Genomic DNA, 23393 nt, shown 5'->3' with positions numbered 1-23393 from the left:
CTACTGATTCCCCATAGCAGCACTGGTTTAGTGCTCACTGCTCACAAGATCCTCATTGGATCTGAAGAGAAAAATAAGATTTCTGCATTCACAATTCACAAACTAAACTAACTACTGCACTTTACAGATGTGAATATGTTCTAAATCACCAAATTCAAGAAAGTGGCAAAAGGAGACAGTATTTTCTGACCTCATAGATGAATAGTGTAACTCATTTCCATCCAATATGATATGAAACTATCGATATCAGAAGAAAAAAAAATTCACAAGCACTCACCACTACCCCTCATGGACCAGCTCCCCATTCAAATATGGCTTCCCAACCTTAGTTAAGCACTCTGGAGCACTGCCCCTTAGATGTAGCATCTTACAAATGTTATGTAGATAACAATACACTGCTAATACTGTTGATACTGCTTTTCATCCCTTTTTTTTAAAACACAAAATAATTTTGAAGACTACTTCAGTAAGGGTAACCCACATGCACGAATAAAAGCAATAGGTCTTGCCAGTGATAGTGGGGTGCAGGACTATTGGCTTTGCCAATGCTTCCTCTAGCCCCCACGTTGCCATAGCGTGTGCGGAAGGTGGCCATATGTAATGATTTTTCGCAAACATTTTGAAAAGCATTTCAAGACAGCTGCCACATGTGCAGACCATCTTGTACACACACGACAGCCATCTTCCCATATGTTTTCATCATAAATCTTAGGTTTCCCTTTTGCTGCTGGGGCATCAATTCAAGTTTCCTCACCACATAACCGTAGGCTGGTGGTGGTTGTGCCACTGTCCACAAATCATGATCTCTTAGCCTAGTCCATAAGGTGTTGGGCTTCAGGTGGTTAATAATCATCCATGCACCTAGAGTACAAAGGCAAAAGCCAAGTCTGGACTTCCAGAGCTCTTCTGGGCCAGTCATCTTTAGAGCAATTTGTGCAGCATCAGCAAAGTAGTTACTTATAAAGTTAAATGATCTGATCAGGTCCGGTAAGTGGTGGGGACCTCATTTTTTAATAAAAAAGAGGTGGGGATAGGAAGAAATCAGGGAACTGGGAAGCACGAGTGGACACTATCATCATCAGTGGAAGATACAATTCAATCCAAATAATGAGACTGGAATGATCCTTGGCTGGGTGTGACAAACACAATAATACAAAGGAAAGTCACTGAACCACAAGCAGGGAACACAGATAAACAAGAATGTGACTGAATCACGAGCAAGATGTGAATCGAGAGCTCAATAATTCTGCACACCTCCTCAAGGAATTGAGAGCCTTATAAATGTCATTATTTATTACTACTGGATACAACTGCTGTTGCCAACAAACAGCTAGCTAAAACTATCTGTAGGCAAAACCTAAAAATTAGCAACTTTATCCATTGTCACTTTCTTTCTGTACACCACCTTTTGAAATTAGCAATCAAACACACAAAAATACAGATTCTACCACAAGTGTGTGCACGCTTTGTATAAGATACATTGTTAACCACTTAGCGTGTAATGCAATTAATCACTGCTCAAGAACAGAACATTTCAGTTTGCATTTATTTTACAGTCTACATTATCGAATCAGGCATCATTCAGGTAATGGCACATGTGCACCTTTTACCTTCCCTGTATTCCAGTACAAATATTCACCTAGAATAAAAGTGCATTAGTAAAGGTTGTCATTATACATATGTATAAAAAAGAATACAGCAAGTATAATCAAAATATTTTACATTTGAATAATGTAACAACTTATTCAGGAATCTATTGATTTATGAGGAAACAACAGTGCGACCACTTTTACAAAGAGTTTAGTTCTCAGAAAATGCCACTAGGAGGTCAGTAGAGGTCGCTCAGACCAGCTGTCTTTCTGGCTTTCTGCATGAGTGCCCTCAATTGGAACTGCTTCCGAGACAGAAGACGTACATGCTGTAAAAAGAATGATTAACAGATCAGTATGGACTCAAACTTTACATGCCTTTATGCAGCAACAAACTAAAAACAGTAAGTGTGTAACAACGGCCTGTGAGGTTTGCAGATTTAGTTTTTCCCCTCAGGTTCATAATGCGCACTTGGACTGTAAAAGACATACGCATTTGTAAAATCAGAGATCCAGGTACTGTCTGAGATAAAAAGAAGAAAACATTTTTTTTATTGGCTGGAAATTAGAGAGAATCAAATCACAACCACCCTACACAGGAAACCCATTTTAGGTAACAACATTTTACATGACTTAAGTTTTCATTCAGGTACTCAAAAGTGAAGCATTTCTGATAGTGAGCTATTAAGAGTGAAGTATAACTGTAGTACCCAACAGAAATTTGAATTTGAGAAAGAGATTGTAATAAATCGTTTTAAATAAATGGGATATTCATACTCAAAAAGTGTATTAAATGATGCGATGAAAACATTAGAACACCACACCAAAGAGAATCTGCTATTTGGATCAAAAAACAAGAGGAAAACTAAACCAATGAAATTAGATTCACAACAACTTTTAGCATGGAACATGCATAGATACGGGGGATAATTTATAAACACTGGCAGACCATTAAATGTGATCACATTATTAGGAACATGTTGCAGACAAACATCTGTGACTTTCAAAAATGTGAAATACCTATGTGATACCTTAGTTAGAAGTAAATTTTGTGTTAGAAAGAAACAGAAAGACTTCTTTTCAAGAATATAAACGGTTTTATGAGTTGCAGAAAATGTAAAGTATGTATATATGAATGGCGTTGTAGGTCATTTATAAATCCTCTCATTGGTAGAGAAATTCAGATTAATACACTTATTACATGCAAAACCTGATTTACAATGTACGTTCTACGATGCCCCTGTCAGAAAATGTACATATGTAGCATGAAATTACCAGAGCAAAAAATAATTCTTCGACACCCGAGAGTGATCATTAACAGAGATGTCGTACTCAAATCCTAAACATTTTGTAAACAAACATGCGGGCAAAATAGATAACTCAAATAGTTTGCTAGTGACATTGTGCGGATGAATGAATGTGGTGGCAACAGGGAACGTATCGTGGGGATTCTTGAATGAAGATATATGTTGGAAAGGAATAACAGTATATCTATGAGTTTAAATATAGATGACTAAGTTCATGTACATTTAAGAGAATGACTTATAAATTGCACTTTTTTCATATTATTTTGCAAGCTGCCCGTTTTTCAGTATTATTTAGATATATTTTATTTTCACCTTTTTGTTTATTTGTTTCTTTTTAGAGCTAAGACATTGAACTTTTCAAGTAATGATGGTGGATATACATTAAGAGTAATCTTTATGTCTTTAGGACAATGTAACTTTGACTGAGAAAGACAGTCAAATTATATGAATTTTGGCATTTGATTTATTTCTAGAAATGCCCATGCCGAGTTGATACATGCCTTATATAACAGGTATTTTGTGATTATATGTATTAATGGATGAAACATAGTATTTGATATTTATTTGCATATGCCCACATGGGTAGGATGGAGTTTACTCATTGTATTATTAACATTGCAATATAAAAATGTATGATGTGCAACTTCAATCCTAAACATATTTATCTATATGAGATAGACTTTATTAAATAATGTAATACATATGTGCAGAGTATCATTTAATATATATTGAAGCAAGTTCACACACGATATGTAATGGATTTTATAATAACAACTATGAGAGAATGTGATGTATATAAAATACATCAATTCTGTAAATATACTGAAGTATACAACCCTGCCACCAATACAAAATGTGCAGTTTTAGAACATTTGATTTAAACACGTGTACCAACATGTAATGAGTCACATGGCGGTAAGGAACATGTTTTTATTGGTCATTGTACAGTAATTGCTACCAACACGAGCAAGGCTGTATCTCAACCGAAAAGTGTAGTCTTCTGCTGCCATTCAAATAAATAAATCACGTAATCATATGGAATAGTGGCTTCTGTGCCCACGAGATTCACAAACAACTGTGGAACAATTTTGAACAATGGGTAGCACGAGCCTGTATTACAGCACACCCTCTGATTTGGCAGTCTCTTGGAAAATAATAATTTCGACTTAGATACAAAACGTCTTGTATAAATACATATTTCTATAGTTAACCATGCAGTTGGTTATGTGAGACACATGACCTTGCCCCTGGCATACAGGTGAACTACTCTGGAGAGGAGCGTGTGAGGTTATATATCAATGCTGAAGGCAGGGCCAGAATCTGATAAGTTAACACCCTAGGCAAAACCATATTTGGCACCCCCACACCTTGCTGAGTGAGTATATTAATGCAGGGTGTTAGATTTGTTCTTACAGTTGTGTTAAGAGTAGGGAAAGAGTCCTGCAAACTCTGGACCAAACCCGTTTGTGGTTTATAAGGATTTTAGGTTATTTAGGTAATCACTGCAAGGTGCCTTGCAGAGAGTGAGTGTGGGTCTCTCAACATTCCACCAAGCCTGTGTCAGCTGTTACTGTGTGTTGAACTTCACACTGCATGACATGTCTATTACCATTTCATAGAAACAAGGCGAGTGACTGTGCAAGTGGTCATAATGTGGACCGTTTAGAGGGCTGCACTGATGTAACTTTTCTGTTACAGAACTTGGTATGGAGACCGAGAAATGCAAAAAAATAGTTCCCTTGGGTAAAGTTAGACATTATGCAGTCTATGCAAAAAATGCAGATGAAGAACATGCAAAAAAAATGCAGATGGAGAACATGCAAAAAAATGCAGATGGAGAACAGGCTGGCTAGAAGTGCCCAGAGGAACTGGTAAGCCATCGGTCTTAGAGACTGCATGACATGTTATATCCTAGCAACCTAGTTGCCTTTGGGAGCTGCATGACACACTACATAAAGCCACTTCACAAACTAAACTGCAGATGCTTTTAAGTACCAATTTTGGAACAATACAAGACTGACTGAACCCAACAAGGACATGTAGGTTTGTACACAAATGGAGCTCCGCAGAGGGTAGCTAAACCACTATGCTTTTTCAGTAGGATTGTAAAGCAAATACACACAACCCTCAGGTTGCACAGAGGTTTCTGGAGCAGCTCATTTAGCCCCTGATCAACCGTTTAGGATCAGAAATTGTGACCTGAAGGTTAGACATCTAATCACAATAAGACAATTGAACTAAGGCTGTGCTTTAGCTCCACTAGCTTTACTTGGCTGACATACCAAGGGGTCGGAGATAAATCCCTTTTCTCCTAAGGTAGATGGCTTGAATATCCTTTGCCTACTGTATGCCGACTACTTCTTTAGACTGGACTATTTTTCCATTCACCTATACAGGGAGTGCAGAATTATTAGGCAAATGAGTATTTTGACCACATCATCCTCTTTATGCATGTTGTCTTACTCCAAGCTGTATAGGCTCGAAAGCCTACTACCAATTAAGCATATTAGGTGATGTGCATCTCTGTAATGAGAAGGGGTGTGGTCTAATGACATCAACACCCTATATCAGGTGTGCATAATTATTAGGCAACTTCCTTTCCTTTGGCAAAATGGGTCAAAAGAAGGACTTGACAGGCTCAGAAAAGTCAAAAATAGTGAGATATCTTGCAGAGGGATGCAGCACTCTTAAAATTGCAAAGCTTCTGAAGCGTGATCATCGAACAATCAAGCGTTTCATTCAAAATAGTCAACAGGGTCGCAAGAAGCGTGTGGAAAAACCAAGGCGCAAAATAACTGCCCATGAACTGAGAAAAGTCAAGCGTGCAGCTGCCACGATGCCACTTGCCACCAGTTTGGCCATATTTCAGAGCTGCAACATCACTGGAGTGCCCAAAAGCACAAGGTGTGCAATACTCAGAGACATGGCCAAGGTAAGAAAGGCTGAAAGACGACCACCACTGAACAAGACACACAAGCTGAAACGTCAAGACTGGGCCAAGAAATATCTCAAGACTGATTTTCTAAGGTTTTATGGACTGATGAAATGAGAGTGAGTCTTGATGGGCCAGATGGATGGGCCCGTGGCTGGATTGGTAAAGGGCAGAGAGCTCCAGTCCGACTCAGACGCCAGCAAGGTGGAGGTGGAGTACTGGTTTGGGCTGGTATCATCAAAGATGAGCTTGTGGGGCCTTTTCGGGTTGAGGATGGAGTCAAGCTCAACTCCCAGTCCTACTGCCAGTTCCTGGTAGACACCTTCTTCAAGCAGTGGTACAGGAAGAAGTCTGCATCCTTCAAGAAAAACATGATTTTCATGCAGGACAATGCTCCATCACACGCGTCCAAGTACTCCACAGCGTGGCTGGCAAGAAAGGGTATAAAAGAAGGAAATCTAATGACATGGCCTCCTTGTTCACCTGATCTGAACCCCATTGAGAACCTGTGGTCCATCATCAAATGTGAGATTTACAAGGAGGGAAAACAGTACACCTCTCTGAACAGTGTCTGGGAGGCTGTGGTTGCTGCTGCACGCAATGTTGATGGTGAACAGATCAAAACACTGACAGAATCCATGGATGGCAGGCTTTTGGGTGTCCTTGCAAAGAAAGGTGGCTATATTGGTCACTGATTTGTTTTTGTTTTGTTTTTGAATGTCAGAAATGTATATTTGTGAATGTTGAGATGTTATATTGGTTTCACTGGTAATAATAAATAATTGAAATGGGTATATATTTGTTTTTTGTTAAGTTGCCTAATAATTATGCACAGTAATAGTCACCTGCACACACAGATATCCCCCTAACATAGCTAAAACTAAAAACAAACTAAAAACTACTTCCAAAAATATTCAGCTTTGATATTAATGAGTTTTTTGGGTTCATTGAGAACATGGTTGTTGTTCAATAATAAAATTAATCCTCAAAAATACAACTTGCCTAATAATTCTGCACTCCCTGTAAAGGAAATGTCTATATTGTTAATCATTTACAATTATTGTTGCTAACATTTTAGTAACTTTAGATCAAAATGAAGTCTTAGTTTTTTGGGATTAGAGGAAGTATATTGTCCTGTATTTTTTTCTGAGAGCGTCCTAGGGACAGGAGGTGGAGTTTTACAAACATCTGGGCTTGACATTTCGTATGTCACTGAAATGGTACTTTCACCCAGAGGAGCAGTGCGGCCCGATGTATCCCCTAGAGGTCTGAAGAAATTCAAAGATTTGGGATGTTTTTCTCTTGAGCCATTCATCTTACCCTTCTAAGCTAAGGTTGCTTCCTAAATTCAATATGGTGTGTAGGTTCTAATGTTGGATAACAAATTCACATGGGATTTGGTAGACAGCACCAGCTAGAAACTGCTTTTAGCAGCCCAGCCGTCTTCTATGATTCAATCAGCAAAACTAGAACTGATTTTACCTCTTTGGGGTGGGCAACATTTTATTCATGCTTTGAGATACTTTCACACCTTATCACTAATAGATCAACATAACATATTTGTATTGTGTAGGAAGGAGGTAACTCTTAGTGAAAATAGTTGGATCTACTTTACTTTATCAGAGATAAGGCACATTGCATGCACAGGACACAGAGACATCAACAACTACCTCTATGCAAATTAAAATCAGAAATGAGATTGCATGCTTTTCAAAACTCCAAATGTAGTTATATACATTTGTAAAGTAAGCAGTCTGTTTCCCTATTTTTATCTTTTTTTGGTTATTGATATTTCCTGTGAATTTCACATATTCCTAATCAAAAAATGTGTATGCAAATAGTAAAACTAAGAATCAGACTTAATCCCCTTTTTGGTTTGCTCTATGGCTCATTAATTAAATATCAGAAGTTGCTTTTGTCCTTTTATGGTGAAAAGCACAAATCTGCATATTTTATTAGATGGCGTACTATTCTTATCAATTCTGTTAGACCTGGCAACCTTGGTGTGGTCTCCCCTGTCTTTTATTTGCCTCTGTCTCCTATGTTTTGACTGTGTGCTGGACTTTGTTTTTGGTGGTTTCGGTACTCTGGGCACTTTACCACTGCTGACCGGTGCTAAAGTGCAAGTGCTCCCTGTGTAAATTGTGTGTGTAATTGGCTTTTCCATGATTGGCATATTTAATTTACTAGCAAGTCCCTAGTAAAGTGCACTAGAGGTGCCCAGGACCTACAAATCAAATGCTCCTACTGGGCCTGCAGTACTGAATGTGCCACCAACATGGGTTGCCCTGTAAACATGGCTCAGACCTGCTACTGCAGTGTCCGTGTGCAGTTTTAAACTGCCAATTCGATCTGGTAAGTGTACCCACTTGCCAGGCCCAAACCATCCCTTTCTATATATGTAAGGCACCCCTATGGTAGGCCCCAGGTAGCCCCATGGGCAGGATGGAGTGCATGTTAAAGGTGAGACATGGACTGATGGTGTTTTACATGTCCTAATAGTGAAATCCTGCCAAATTTGGTTTTCACTGTTACAAGGCCTATCCCTCTCATAGGTTAACATGGGGGCTGCCTTTAAATATCTTTTAAGTGCAGTTTCCCTTCGGGAGCAGATTAAAGATATGGAGTTTGGGTATCTGAACTCACAATTTAAAAATACATGTTTTGGTAAAGTTGGAATTTTCTTGCTTAAACCATTCTGTGACTCTGCTTGCTTGTGTATTCCCGGTCTAGGTCAGACTGACAGTTGGGTTGTTTTTGAAGCTCCACTAGACAGTGACACAAAGGGAGCTGGGGTGTAGGCTGCAATTCCTGATGGGTCATCTGGGCTAGAGTGGAGGGAGGAGCTGACACACCTGAATGAGCTGTGCCTGTCCTCACACAATGCAGTCTCCAACCCCCTGGTGTGTGTCTGGAGTCAGACCTGGGCAAGGAAGGGTCTTGTGAACAACAGAGACATTCCTGTAAAGTTTGCCTACTTCAAAGGCAGAAAGGTGTATAAGTAGTGGACCCAAAGCCCCAGATTTTTAGAATACTTCTGGAATCAAGAAGAACGTTTGCCAAGGAGAAGAGCTGGAGGAGGAGTACGGGCCCTTTGCTGTGTGTGCTTTGCTGGGTTGGCCTGCAACTCCTGCTTTTGCCTTAGAGAGGACAAAGACTGTACTTTGTGGTATATTCCTGCTTGTGAAGTGTCTCCAAGGGCTTGAACTGAGCTTGCCTCCAGTTCCTGGGCCCTTGAAAGCTGAAGCTGGTGGAACCAAGGTGGAAATCCACTCACAGGAGCAATGAGGGAAAAATGTTGATGCACCACCTGCAAAACAGCTGTAAAAATGATGCGCCACCCGCATTGTGACTGAAATCGATGCACTTCCTGTATCGCCGCTGGAGAAACAACCCAACAACAGCCTGCGGCTGCTAAAATAGACGCAAACCCCACGCAGTGAGGAATCTCATCACCGTGAGGCCGGATTTTGCACGGAGCTTCGTTGGGCATCAAAATCGGTGTGAACCTGCTCAGATCCAAGGTGCCCATCTGTAAATCTACGCATCGCTCTCTTGGAGGAGAGAAAAACAACGCATCGACTACCTGACCGGAGAGGAAACGATGCATGGCCTCATTTACAAGTAAAGAATTAACGTATCGCTGACTTTTCCGGTGCAAGCTAGCCCGTGCGGCTTTCTTTTTGACACAAACCATTTACATTGTTTTCTATGGAGTAAGATTCTATTATTTTAAAAATTCACTTTACTTCTGTATGTTGGATTTTTGTCGTTTGGTCTTGTTTGATTTACATAAATATTGGCTATTTTTTCTAAACTGGTGTGGTGTCCATTTTGTAGTGTTTTTACTGTATTACTGTGTGTGTTGGTATAAATAATTTACACATTGCCTATGAGATAAGCCTGACTGCTTCAGCCAAAGCTACCAAGGTGGTGAGCAGGGGCTATCTTAAGTGAGCATCTCCCTTGCCCTGACTAGAGTGAGGGTCCCTGCTTGGACAGAGTGCAAACTGCCTGCCAACCAGAGACCCCATTTCTAACAAATTCAATATCACTTTTTTAAACCTTTAATACATTTGGCACTATACCTTGGATATCAGCCAAAAGGGAAATGAACCTAGACAGTGGAGTATGATTTCCATAATTTTAAGGAATGAGTGTTTTAATAACTTGATTTTAATGTTTAGAGTTTATTAAGGTGTTTATTAAAGTACATTCTGCATGTATTTTATCATTGTTTGATAGACTACGGTCTAAATAAACATAATATTGAACTGTTTATATTGCCAATGCATATTTTTCAATACACTCTTTATAATTTTACGCCACCTTTGTGTGATTATATTATGTCTTGAGGTTACAGATTCAAAGTCAATAGTAAATTTTCACTGTGCCAATAATAATTGTTCTCCTTTTTAGAGTATTCAAAATAAAAAGGAGTTTTGTGCCTGTTCAGAGTACACATGTAAACTAAGGAGAATCCATACTGTTTAATTAAACTTATGGGTGATGGTCCATTGTTTTATTAACTTGTTTTGTTTCAAATATATGGCCACCACGCTTAGGTGGTAAAGTTTTAGGTTTGTTTTATTATTTGTGTGTTTGTTACAATATTTGCAATAAAAGATAATAAAAACTAACCAATGCTCCATCTTGCTTAGGCCAATTACTGTATAATTTGCACTCTAGTACTTGCTGTCCAGCATTTACAACGAAGGGCAAAAAACTACAAGTACCAGAAGGCAAAGAGAAAACAGAACTTAATAAATATCCACACTGAACATGCAGCAACGTTAGAGCTGTGAGCTGGTTCTAGGCCACATCCCCCAATGAACCTGTCAGCGCTTCTTACCCGTGGAACAAAAGAAGCAAAGCTCCTGATGGGGTTGCACGTACTCTGCTCTACACTACATTTCATACCTGATGGTATGCGGATCACTCCTGTCTGCCTCAATACAACTGGTGATTATCCTGGAGGGCCCTTTTGTATGCACAGGTCAGTCCTTGACTCACAGCAGTGACTGGCCTGCTCTGACCACGTACCTTTCCAACTCCTCGACCACCTACCTGAATTTCCTCATGTACCTATTTTCACACCAACAGCAAGAGGGAGGTAAAGGGCTCAGGGGCAGAGCGGGATATGAAAGGGTAAGATTGAGGCTTTACTAGCTGGGCATCAGGAAAAAAGGTATTAAGAGCTGTTTTCCCTGGAGATAGTGCAGTGAGCGACTGCTACATGATCTGGGTACCCCTCTGAAAGTCAGCGCCTAGGACATGGGCCAACATCACAGTCACCCATGCTAAAGGCTCGCCTTGGTGCAAGGGAAGAAAGATAAGATTAGTGAAAGTTATTGTTGGAAAGGGAGAAAACTACCACCAAGAATTCTCATATTTGGCTGCTGACATCTCCCACGCTCACACATTCATCAACCAATCAGACAGACGACCATCCTGGTTCTCTGTACTTACACACAGTGATACTATACTGTAGTGCCTGTGCATGAGCTACTGGCTGTGCCAATGTATTTTAACCATGTTGTACATCAGCATGGCTACTTGGAGCATGAATAAAAGTTAGTGCCATTAAGGAAAGTGGCGTGGAGTGCTGTGGCATAGAGTGGAGTGGAGTGGCCTGAAGTAGTGCAGTGTTGTAGAGAGAGTACAGTGTTGAGGAGAGTACCACAGTGGAGTGGCATAAGAAGTGTTGTGTAGAGTGCTGTACAGTGTTGTAGAGTAGAGTGGAGTGTAGAGTGGAGTGGATTGTCGTGGAGTGGTATAGAGTAGACTAATGAGGTACAGTGGAACGGCAGAGTAAAGTGGAGTTCATTGTTGTGGAGTAGAGTGAAGTGTCACAGAGTGTAGTGGTGTGGAGGACTGGAATACTGTGTCGTACAATAGAGTGGAGTAAAGTGGCATGGAGTGGCGTAGAGCCAGTTGTGTAGACCTTTGTGGAGTAGTGTCACAGAGTAGCATGGAGTAGAGTGCTGAGTGGTACAGAGTGGATTATTTTAACGGAGTACAATGTCAGTCGTAGAGTGGCCTAGAGTAAAGTGGTGTAAAGTACTGAGTAAACTGGAGTAGAGTGGCATACAATGCAATGGTACATAGTAGAATAGAGTGCAGTGGCGTAGATTGTTTCAGATTACAGTGAAATGGTGTACAGTGGAGTGGTGCAGGGTTGAGTGGAGTGTTGCAAGGTACAGTGGCATGGTGTAGAGTGGCATGGAGTGCAGTGGTGCAGATTAGAGTGAGTGGAGTGATGTAGAGTGGTTTATGGTGCATTGGCGTAGAGTGCAGTAGAGTTGAGTGGTGCAGAGTAGAGTGAAGTGGTGTAGAGTACAGTGGCGTAGAGTAGAGCCACGAAGAGAGCAGTAGCATAGAGTACAGTAGTGCAGATAGAACAAAGTGGCGTAGAGTGCAGTGCTGTAAAGTAGAATGGTACAAAGTAGGGTAGAATGGTGCAGCATAGAGTACAGTGGCGTGGAGTAGAGAGGATTCTTTCAGAGTAAAGAGGCGTGGAGTGGTACGGGATAGAGTGCATTGGCGTAGGGTGCAGTGGCAGACTCCAGTGTTGCAGAGCAGAGTGGTACAAAGTCGAGGGGTGTAGAGTACAGTACAGTAACTAGACTGGAGTCGTGTAGAGTACAGTAGCAAAGAGTACAGTGGTGCATAGTAGGGTAGAATGCATTGAATTAGAGTACAGTGGTGCAGAGTAGAGTGCAGTGGCATACAATGCAATGGCACAGAGAAGAGTGGCGTAGAGTGCAGTGACAGATTACAATGGTGTAGTGTGGCTCAGAGTGTTTCAGAGTAGATTATAGTGGTGTAGAGTGTAGAGTGCAGAGTAGATTGCGTAGTGCAGTGGCATAAAGTGCATTGGTTTTGAGCAATGTAGTGTACAGCACATTGAAGTGGAGCACAGTGGGGTAGAATGCAGTGGTTAAAGTGCAGTGGCATACAGTTGAATGGTGCAGGATAAAGTGCCGTGGAGTGGTGCAGTGTAGATTGACGCAGAGTAGATTGTTTCTAGTTGCATAGAGTGGAGTGGTGCATAGTGGAGTGGTGCAGCGGTGTAGAGTGAAGTGGCACAGAGTGGCGTAGAGTGCAGTGATGTAGAGTGGAGTGGTGCAGAGTAGCGTCCAGTGGCATGGAGTGGTGCAGAGCAGAGTGGGGTAAAGTGGAGTATGTATGGTGTGGTAACACAATGCCATTATAGACATCTCATCCTCATTTGAAATGAGCATTACATTTGCACAGACTGTACAGTTTTACTGCTAAAAGTATACAGCACACAAACAATGTGTGGAACTGTCACCATTTATTGTATTGATTTGATATAATATCTGTTTCTACCACGCTTCAGAATTACCAAAAAGTGTGCCTCATTTGTGCCTCCCTAATTCTGATATATTATAAAATATCCGCACAGTTCAATTATATGGCCACGGAAGGGTCAAACCAAATAAAGCCAGCAACTGTGAGTTACAAACCAAAAAGCCAATGGTAAGCAATGTGTGGAATGCATTCCCCAGGAAGCTTTCCGAATGTCCCCAAGATTTTACTAGCAAGCAAGATAGCTGCGCTGTTTGGTAGGTTTTTACCTAAAAAATACAAAAAGTCCTGTTCATAAAATAGCCAATGGCAAAGCCAATAGGGCTGGCCATGCAAGCAGGTGTGATTACTTTTATTGTATGTCCATGCCATAAATATAAAATGAAGAACAAAAAAAAATTCAGCTGCCTAAACATGGAGGCTTTGTCCTTGCAATAGCAATGTTTTCTTTTTAATTAATGATGGCACATAATTGTAATAGAACATTATGGTACCTTCTATTTTTACTAAACACTGTCATTTTATGATGACTGATTACACCTACTATGTTTCCCTTCTGCTTACTAATAAAAAAATGTAATTAATGTTTTATATGCAAAATCCTCAACTCAACTTCAGGAAGAGGAGTGGAAGCAGCAGACTGGTGCAACATAACAGAATGTATTTTTTTAAACGCGAGTCCACCTGAAAGGTGTATTGGTTCTCTAATACAGATGCTTACTGTTACACGACTCAAGGGGATTCATTTTACCGAGGGTAGGATAATGAAAGACTCGGTTGATCTGCTGCAATCAGAACTAGTGAACCTGGGGGGGTCAACCACAGAACCCTGCACTGGATGCGTTTGTTCATTGAGCCATCAGGTCACTCACTGAATATAGAAAATGCAGAGACTGCTTGCTTGGGTCAGCTCTGTACACACTCCCATTATTAGTAGTGCAGCGGTTCAGTCACTGCTACCGTGTATGACTGCTGCTCCTTTACTGTGGACTTGAGATTTACTCCGAACAGATAGTGTTTATAGAGTGAAACACATTCTTTTTTCCTTGACCTGGAATCATTTTCAGAGCTAGTTCATGCAGTGCCCCATCTAGACAAACTGGGTATTTTAATTGTGAAGTTCATTATATGAAAGTAAAACAGTCAGCCCATTCCTTCTGTTGTTCAGTACTATCACAAAACATGGTCGGAATACTGAGTGACGAAGAAGCCAGTGTTGCATTAGCACTAACTTCAGAACATTTGAAGTATCCTGCGAGAACACTACCAAGTTTTGGGGACAGTCTAATATAGCCGCAAGGGGGAGACATATGGGTATTCCTATAATATTACAAGGGTATCAGCAAACATCTCCCAGTCAGGAGATACGTAGCACACAAAAAAGGGGATGCACTTACTTATAGAGATTATATTGAATCTTAACATATGAAAAGACTGCAGGTTTTCGTATTCATGTAATGTAGTGGTTAGACCTTAAACTGTCAATACCACTACTTGTGACCTTCAGGTAGCGCCAATGTACCACACCAGTATCCACTTTAAACCTCAATTGTGGGCTTGGGAATGTGTATTTTTGGCCAGGGCCCCATATGCTTAGTGTTATGTCTAACAAAGTACCCTGGGTGTGCAGCTTACTGAAATGGCGAACACACCGACACTCTCCCCTCCAACTTTGGGGTATCCTGTCTCTCAAACGTTGCAGATCTTCACTCCAAAGTTGGTTTACTGTACTAAGCAGGAGTTTCTTTATTTTCCCAGCGTCAATCACATGATACTGTCCTTATTTTTGAGCAACTGCGCTTTCAGGACCAAACTAATTCTCTTGCAATAGGTAAATAGCCGGACTATTGAATTCTATGGCTTTCGCCTTGGATTAATACAGTGCTTCTCTTGACATATGTACTTACGTTGGCACTTTGACCTTACTACATCTCAATCCACCTGAGCCCTCTTTCATGTAACGGGCTGACTTACCTGTTCATCCCTTGGGTTTCCGTAAACTAATTTTAATCACCATCATTTGTGTATCACAGTTTTTTGCGAAATTACTTTTCTTTCCAATGCACATTTGCAATGTTTCATGGAGTGCTTTACATGTGTACTTCACCTTGCTCTCAGGCCCACTATAGTAAAATGTAAATGTATCTTCCTCTTTGTTGTGTGTATTGTCTTTGTTTCACTCCCTATTGTCTTTTTTGTTTGGTTTTCCTTTTCATCCTTGAAAAATCGTAGGATTTACCAGAGGGCGACACATGTGTTGGCTGAACCTCTGCAATTTCAAAAATATTTTTACTTATGGACTGCGCCAGCACAGAGAGATTAGCATGTGTGTCATGCTTTGTATAAGTGCAAACTATCTATACATGTATACATTAAATTAGATTTATTTTAAGCGAGTTTGCTGTAATACTTTGAAAGCATACCATATGAAACTAAAAAAAAAACTTTATTCAACAAAAGTTGGTAGAATCCATTATGGTCATGCATCTTACCAATGCATAAAACAAACTTGTATGTTCGAATAAATAATTTTGCTACTGTTGTTACACAGATACTCCTTTAGATGAACATGTTTTTATTTTATTATTGGAATTAATGTTTGGCGTCTGTTTAAGAATGCCTTAGGGAAACCTACCTTAAGAAACACATCCAGGTCTATAACACCACGTCTTAAAGCTTCCCCTAGGTAAAATATGGTATCTTCAATTGCATTCTCTTCAGCATACAGGTTCAGGATCTGTTTGTAAAGTGGGGCTGTAGGGATGATAACTTCATCAATACTGTTATTCTCAGACTGGTTTTCCATTTTCTCCACAGCCGCAGTGAGTTCTTCTTCCTTCCTTTTCAAAAGCTCAATGTTCTTATCAACATCAGCCTAAATAAAATAGAAGAAAAAATCTGAATGGGCCTATTACACCTCACTAAAAGATACAACATATACAAGTTATCAAATTCATTATACTACTGAAACTGAATAACAAACTACCTTCTTGTGTTTATTATTCCCTCGTTTGGGTCAAGTTCCTTACCACTAAAGCAGCTTCAATCTTCCTGAAGGAGAACCATATCTTTTGGTTTTAATAAATTCTACATCCCTTTCTAGCTACTGACAGGCTTCACTGTGAGTGAAAGCATTCTGCTCTTTCAGAAGGAGCACACTGGCACAAAAAGTAGTTTTATTCAGTGACTACTGTGGCAATGTACTTTTTGAGACCAAAAAATGTTTTGCTTTTTGCCAAAGTCTGTTATGATGGTAAGGGCTAGCAGTTTCTCAAAACAAAGTTTTATAAAAAATAAAAAAAAGTGCCAAAACGAGACACATATCGACAAAACAAAAATGCTGACCAACTAAGTCAGATGTATTGGCTTTGCCAATGCTTGTTTATTTTCATGTTTCCCATACTCTTGTTGAAACTGGCTGCAATGTTTGTCCATTATGAATACTTTTGGAAATACTAGCATGCATCAACACATTTTACTAAATGATGCTTAAAAAAAATGGTCCCCAAATTTTGTTTAGCAAAGCGTTTTCTTTCCTCCTAGTTGCATTTTTTATTAACATTTTATTTTGAAAGCAAGGAATCATCAATCTTGCTTTCAAGTTCTGCAAATATTTGCATCTAATCAGAAATCATTCTGGGAGAAATGTACGTAGCCTCATACTGTTAAACTTGTGTGTATACATTTTATACTGGAACTACTATCAGTAGTGCAGCTGGAGCCCAAAACATTTCCGAAGAGCACTCACCCTAATAATAAAGGCTTTGCATTAAAGAACTGAAAAGACTGTGAATGGCAAAGGACATGTGGCTCATTGAGGGGAAGATGCATGGAATGTTCTCATTTGTCATACTGAGGCAAGCACAGACAAGTAAAATGTGCACAAAAGTGATCATTGCAGACATTGACTAATTACAAGTAGACCCAAGACGCTAATATATAACATGGTCGTTGTGGTACAGTTAGGTTAGAGGAGAAAAAGAAATTGAGGTGAAGCAGGCACAAGATGTACTAGGATGAAAGAAGACGGCCTGCAGAGTGATGCACTTAGACTACCAGGGCACAGTTTTTCTACAAAATGACTAGGACCAGGAATACTGAAAGTGGAAGACCGTCATAGCCACAAATATCCCTAGAAAGGATTTTAGAAGAATTCTCCTCAGTAAGGATATTACAGCCTGCCTATTAACCGGTATCTCCAGAACAAACAAGTGCTCAAGTGCGGAAAGGTACTTTGTGAAAATTACTAAATAAAACAGCAGAGTTGCAGACTTGTTCTGAGACATTATCAACTGAAATATACATTAAAAAAAAATGTTAGAAATTCTCTCTTTCAATATGCGCACAGCACTGCCTCCTGTACTATCCAACAACTGGAGATAAATATTGCATTCCAAAACGTTTGGGCATGTTACATGTACACATTATAGCGTATGTCACATATAACCCGAGTTACAAATAACTTGGCTTTTAATTATCAGCTTCCAAAACGTGACTGCTCATTTTATTAATTCACATTTTAATTACTATTTTATACTCGTCCAAGCTTAATTTCTATATTATCCTACAAAGAAGCATCATAGGAAGAGTAATTTCCAAGAAAACAGAGAAGGTGATGTTCAGAAAGCCCAACCGGTTCATCCAGTGGCGATGGGTGGTGCTTTAGGACACGGCGGGGCCTAGTGAGAAGCACAGACAGTGCTGTATAGGTGCAACGCTCTCAGTTATGAAGGGCAATATAAATTTGAACTGAGAACAATATCACTTCAAGACATTCTTACTTTCAGAGCTTATGGCAACAGAGAACACTTTTAGTCTGAAAAGGCTTTCCAACACGCACTTACCACTTCTTGGTCCAGACGGGTCACCATGTCTTCTAGCTTTTGATGACCTTTCTTCAGGTCCTCTTCTGTTCGCTTCAATGCATTCAGCTCTGCTTGTGCACGATCCATTTCTTCCTTCATCCTCCACCTCAGTTTATCACTGACTGCTGATATGAGTGAAGCACGAATGGTATCCTCGCTGATGGTGCCATCGCGGCTTGGACCTGTCGAACAAATAGAACATATATTCATACAAGTAGTCAACTACTTATTTTAACGTATTGAAAATTCTTCCTCTGAAAACACAGTCTGCTATTAATCAATGTCCTTTCCACCAAGCTATTTACTCGAGAACATTAAACCTATGAGGGACTTCCTGATAGTGTGGGCTAAATTCTATTTCACAGTCCAAATCGAAGAAAACACTCAAAAATACTTATCTGTAACAGTCATGTATTCGGGTCTGCTTGTACATCATCTTATGCAGAGCAAGTGCCACCATACACCTTACAAGAAATACCTCTCTCCTCATTTATGCCTTCCTGACAGGCATATTTGATTTTTTAAAAGGTAGCTAAATTGGCAATGCAGAGGCAACAACAATGTTTAAACTTCACTCGTGCTACAATTGTTTCTTGTATAAAATGAAAAGGATGCTTCACATGCAGCAAATCCTTACAGACAGAAAAACGGAGCGCCGTGCCTTTAACTCCCAAGCTCACACTACATTCACCGGGGGCATTACTTAGGCTCTCAAATGGCAATTTTTTGTAACTTCAAAAAGGCAAAATGGTTTCTTACCTGTAATAGTTTTGCAGCTTGAAGAATTTTCTGGATTCACATGCTCTGCATTATTCCACCATCTAGTGGTTGGGTCTGGAATATTTCCCTTGTTGCCGTACTCCCTCTTCTCTTTCGTCCTTTATTTACGGTACTTTTTTGTTGTTGAACGTCGATGGGTCCACCAGTTGTTGCTTTGCCCAGCCTCCTGTGACATTCTTTATTAATTTTGATTGATGATTTTTGTTTTCTTCTTCTTCCCCATCTTCCCGAGGAGGTGGGTGGGTCGCTTGTGATTCCAGAAAAGTCTTTAAGCTGCAAAACTACTATTACAGGTAAGAAACCATTTGGTTTGCGACCTGATTCTTTTCTGGATTCACATGCTCTGCATGGATTTTACAGCGTTTTTTCCCTTCAGTGTGGTGGTTGAGTTGAAGATGGGCTTGAATTAATAAATATATGTTTTAAAACCATTTGTCCCACCTGTGCTTCCTGTTCATTTGAATGTCTATACAATAATGTTTCGTAAATGTATGAACTGATGGCCAAATAGCTGCTATGCACATGTCCTGAATTGGAATATTTGCTAAAAAGGCAATAGTTGTTCCATTCTTTCTCGTAGAATGTACCCTTGGCTTGTTAGTTAGTTGTATTCCAGCATTTGTATGACAAAATCGGATCGTTTGATAGATCCATTTGGCAACAGTTCCTTTTGTCACTGCTTCACCTATATTGTCGTTCGCAAATTAAACAAATAGCTGTTTTGTCTTTCTTACTGTCTTTGTTCTTTCAAGATAATAGATGATTGTTTTTCTTGCATCAAGTGAGTTTAATGCCTTCTCCGCTTTCGTTTTTGGTGCTTGAAAACACTTAGTATTTGAATCGATTGATTAATATGAAATTGAAAAATTACTTTTGAAGAAAACGGGGGTCTGTTTTTAAGATCATTCTGTCTTTGTGTATTTGTACATTTGGTTCCTGAACTTTAAGTGCCTGTAGTTCACTCACTCTGCGGAGAGATGTCCTAACCAATAAAAAAATAGTTTTATATATCTGCATTTTTAAATAAGCTTTATGTGAAGACTCAAAAGGATTAGTCATGATTTTTGTTAACACCAGATTTAGATTCCACGCTGACACTGGCATCTGTCTTGGTGGTGCTATTTTCTTTGTTCCTTCCAAAAAATGTTTCATGACTGGGGATCTAAATAAACTTTTCTCTGTACAACCTTGTGTATATGCTACAACTGCCCTTACTGAGGTATATGTGAGGTTGCAACCTAAAATATTTAAGCACCGTTACCTCCGAAGCAATCTGATGTAAAGATTCTGAATTTTTGCACCAATTTGAATATTTTTGCCATTTTGCTTTGTAACACCTTCTGGTTTTTGATCTTCTCACTTCTCCTAATACTGCCATTGTCTTTTCATGTAAGATGTCCTAATTCTAAGTCTTCAGGATCAAAGCCACACTGCTAGATTCAATTAATCTGGTTCGGGATGGAGTACCCTGCGTTCTTGCATTGATAGTAGATCTTGTCTTTTTGGAAGTTTTAGACTGTTTCCTTGAGACAGCTGTATTAGCTCCAAGTACCAAGTTTGTCTTAGCCATTGAGGTGCAATCAAAATGATTTTAACTTTGTTTTGTTTACATTTGTTGATTACTCCGTGTAATAGAGGAATTGAGAGGAAAGCGTATGCAAATTTCCCAGACCAATTTGACAGGGCATTCCCCAGGGACTGGTCGTTTGGGAGCATGGACGCAAAGTTTAGGCATTTTGCATTAGCGTATGTTGCAAATAGATCTCATTCTGGTGTTCCCCCGATGAAAAATCTGTCTGAGTACAGACTGATTCAGCTCTTGATTCAATTTTCACTCGTGAGTGGATGTAGCACCTTTCTGCTTAACCTGTCCGCTTGAACACTGTCTTTCCCTGGAAGATGAATCACTGTTAGGTGTTACTTACTTTGTATTGCCTAAATCCAAATTTCTTGTGCTATTCTTGATAAGGGGTAAGACTGAGTTCCCATCTGCTTGTTGATATAAAACACTGCTGTTGTATTGTCAGTTTGGATTAGAATGACCTGTCCCAACAACTGCTTTTGAAAGTCTTTTAAGGCTACGGACACAGTTTTAGTTCCAGTATGTTGATATATTGTACTGCCTCTTGTTCCTTCCAAATTTCTCTAATTTTCAAAGTTCCCATGCTAGCACCCAAACCCAAGTGAGAGGCATCTGTAGTGATGATTACTGTTAAAGTTGGTTGCATGAATATTCTTCCCTCTGTTACATAAATTCTGTTCCCCCATACCATTTCCTCCTGTATCTTTGGAGTTACAACTACTAGATCTTCCTAACTTCCTATTGCTTGTGACCATTGTGACTATAGCCAATCCTGAATTGGCCTCATATGTAGACTTGCATTTGGTATTATAGGTATGCAAGATGCCATCTTACCTAGTATTTTTCCCACTGTCCTCGCTGTCAGAAACTGATCCTTCTGGTAGAGGAAAGTTTCCTGTAGAATGGATTCTTTTCGCTGGGGTATGCCCTTCCCGCTATTGTGCCGATTTCTGCTCAGGAAACAACTTTTTGTGTTCTGGTTTTGTTGATGATTTTCTATATTTATTGAAAATCCTAGATTGTATCGAGTTGACACTACTTTTTCAATATATTTGTTGCATTTTTTGTATGAGTTTGCTCTTATAAGCCAGTTGTCTAAGTAGGGGTATACATTTAAACACCTTTGGTGCAGATTTGATGCTGAAAGCTAAGACCCTTAATTAGTAATGCTTGTTGTTTACCACAAACTGTAGATATAGTTTGTGACTTTGGTTGACTGGAATGTGTAGTTAAGATGCTTTTAGATCTATCGTTGCCAGGTAGTCCTCCTTTTGAATTTGTAGAATGACTCTTGTAGAGCTGCCATTTTGAGTTATCTTGTTTTGATGAATCAGTTTATGAATCTTACATCCAGAAAGGATGAAGAGTTCCATCTGGTTTTGGAATTAGGAAATACGTCAAGTAGTTCCCTTTGTTAATTTCTTTCCGTGGAACACTCTCTACTGCATCTTTTTGAAATACCTCTTCTATTTAATTTATTAATCTTGAAGTCTCTTCTTTTAGATGTTTCTTTTTCTTAGTTTTTTTTGTTGGAGGCAAACTTTAATAATTCTATGCAATATCTGAATTTTATTATATGTAGAATCCACTTGTCTGTAATTTTCCTACATTTGTGGAGAAAATTCTTAATTCTTCCTACCACTGGTGTATTGTGTGAGAGGTTTATTTGCAATATGCTGTCACTTTGAAGTCGAGGTTGTTTCTCCTCTGTGTGTTTGAGTCTTCCCTCATGCTCAACCTCGAAAAGGTAGCTGTTCCTGCGACTAGAACTGCCATTGATGCAAGGTTGTCTGTGTTTGTGGTGTGGTTTGAAATCCTTGATGAGGTGTTGTAGAAATTAAGCTTCCTCTTCCTGAAGGTCTTTTGATGACAGGATGTCCTCTTCTTATATTGCCTCTCAATTGTAATGTCTCCATTGACTTTGCTGTATCATTATCCTTTTTAATTTGCTGAAGTGAGTCATCTACAGAGCTTCCAAATAGTTGTTCCCCATTAAATGGTGCATCTATATTTGCTTGCACCTCTGGCTTGAAGCCTGAAATTCTTAGCCATAAGTGGCATCTTAGAGTAGTTCCAGCCATCATTTGTCTTCTTGCTGTGACAGCAGCACCTAGTTCTGATTGTAAGCACGTATTGGCAATATCTTTCCTTCCTCTGTATTTGCTACAGCTCCTTTTCTATATTGATGGAAGATGCTTCATTACTTATACAATTTCTTCCAATTGCTAATAAGCATATCTGTTAAAAAGGGCATTTGAACTAGCTATCCTCCACTGATTAGCTGCACTCCTTTCGAACTTCCTCCCAACCAAGTCCATCTTTTTGCTTTCTTTATCAGTTATACTGGCTCTTTTTCTAGCAGTTGCTGCTACGATTGAATCAGCAGGTCAACTGTGCCCTTAATGTAACCTGGATATTTGATAGAATGCTTATATTTTTTTCTCTGCTCGTGGTGTTAGGGCTCTGTTGCAGGCTCCTTAAAAGGTTCTTACCCTTGATCTAGAATGTTTAAAATGTGGGCAAAAATAGCTTTTTCATCTGTGATGGCAAAAGATTTTCTGATAAAAAAACATGATTGTGCTTTTTCTTCTTCCAGTTGTAACCCGTATTTGTCTGCTACTCTCTTTATTACCTGCCCATACATGGTGATGTCATCAGGAGGTGATGGTCTTGATGGGTAACAGTCAATATCCTCTTCAGGAGAATCTGTCTCTAGATTCTGCCATTGAGTTTCTGTAAACTCTGATCCCTCCTTATCCTGGATGACTTTGCTGCTCTCACCTCCCTCTTCTTCCTCAAAAAAATGTGTTGTTGTTCTTCCTCCTTCTTGGGTTCAGGAACTAATGGTGGTTCTAAATCTACAACACGTATTTGTTGTTCTTCCCTTTCTGGCTCAATTTTATGTAGGTTTCTGTATTCCATCAGTCAAGCGGCAAAATCTTTTTTCCTCTGGAGTGAAGCCACCACATCGGCTTCGAGGCATTTCTTCTGTTCTAATTCGGAAGC

At 39.6% G+C, this 23393-nt stretch overlaps 1 protein-coding gene across 1 annotated transcript in view; it reads right to left on the bottom strand.

The window, feature by feature from the left end:
* Nucleotides 1–1528: 1528 nt before the first annotated feature.
* TSG101 (tumor susceptibility 101) overlaps nucleotides 1529–23393 on the bottom strand; it is a 175036-nt gene continuing 153171 nt past the window's right edge. Inside the window, exons 8-10 of the mRNA XM_069223750.1 lie at nucleotides 18005–18207; nucleotides 15796–16035; nucleotides 1529–1918 (exon numbers count right to left, since the gene is read on the bottom strand). Of these exons, the coding sequence (XP_069079851.1) occupies nucleotides 1829–1918; nucleotides 15796–16035; nucleotides 18005–18207 (533 nt within the window). The 3' untranslated portion in view covers nucleotides 1529–1828. The remainder of the gene's footprint in view (nucleotides 1919–15795; nucleotides 16036–18004; nucleotides 18208–23393) is intronic.

The sequence above is a fragment of the Pleurodeles waltl genome, chromosome 3_1, assembly GCF_031143425.1.
Source record: "Pleurodeles waltl isolate 20211129_DDA chromosome 3_1, aPleWal1.hap1.20221129, whole genome shotgun sequence".
Taxonomy (NCBI): domain Eukaryota; kingdom Metazoa; phylum Chordata; class Amphibia; order Caudata; family Salamandridae; genus Pleurodeles; species Pleurodeles waltl.
This window is presented reverse-complemented; position numbering and strand designations above follow the sequence as displayed.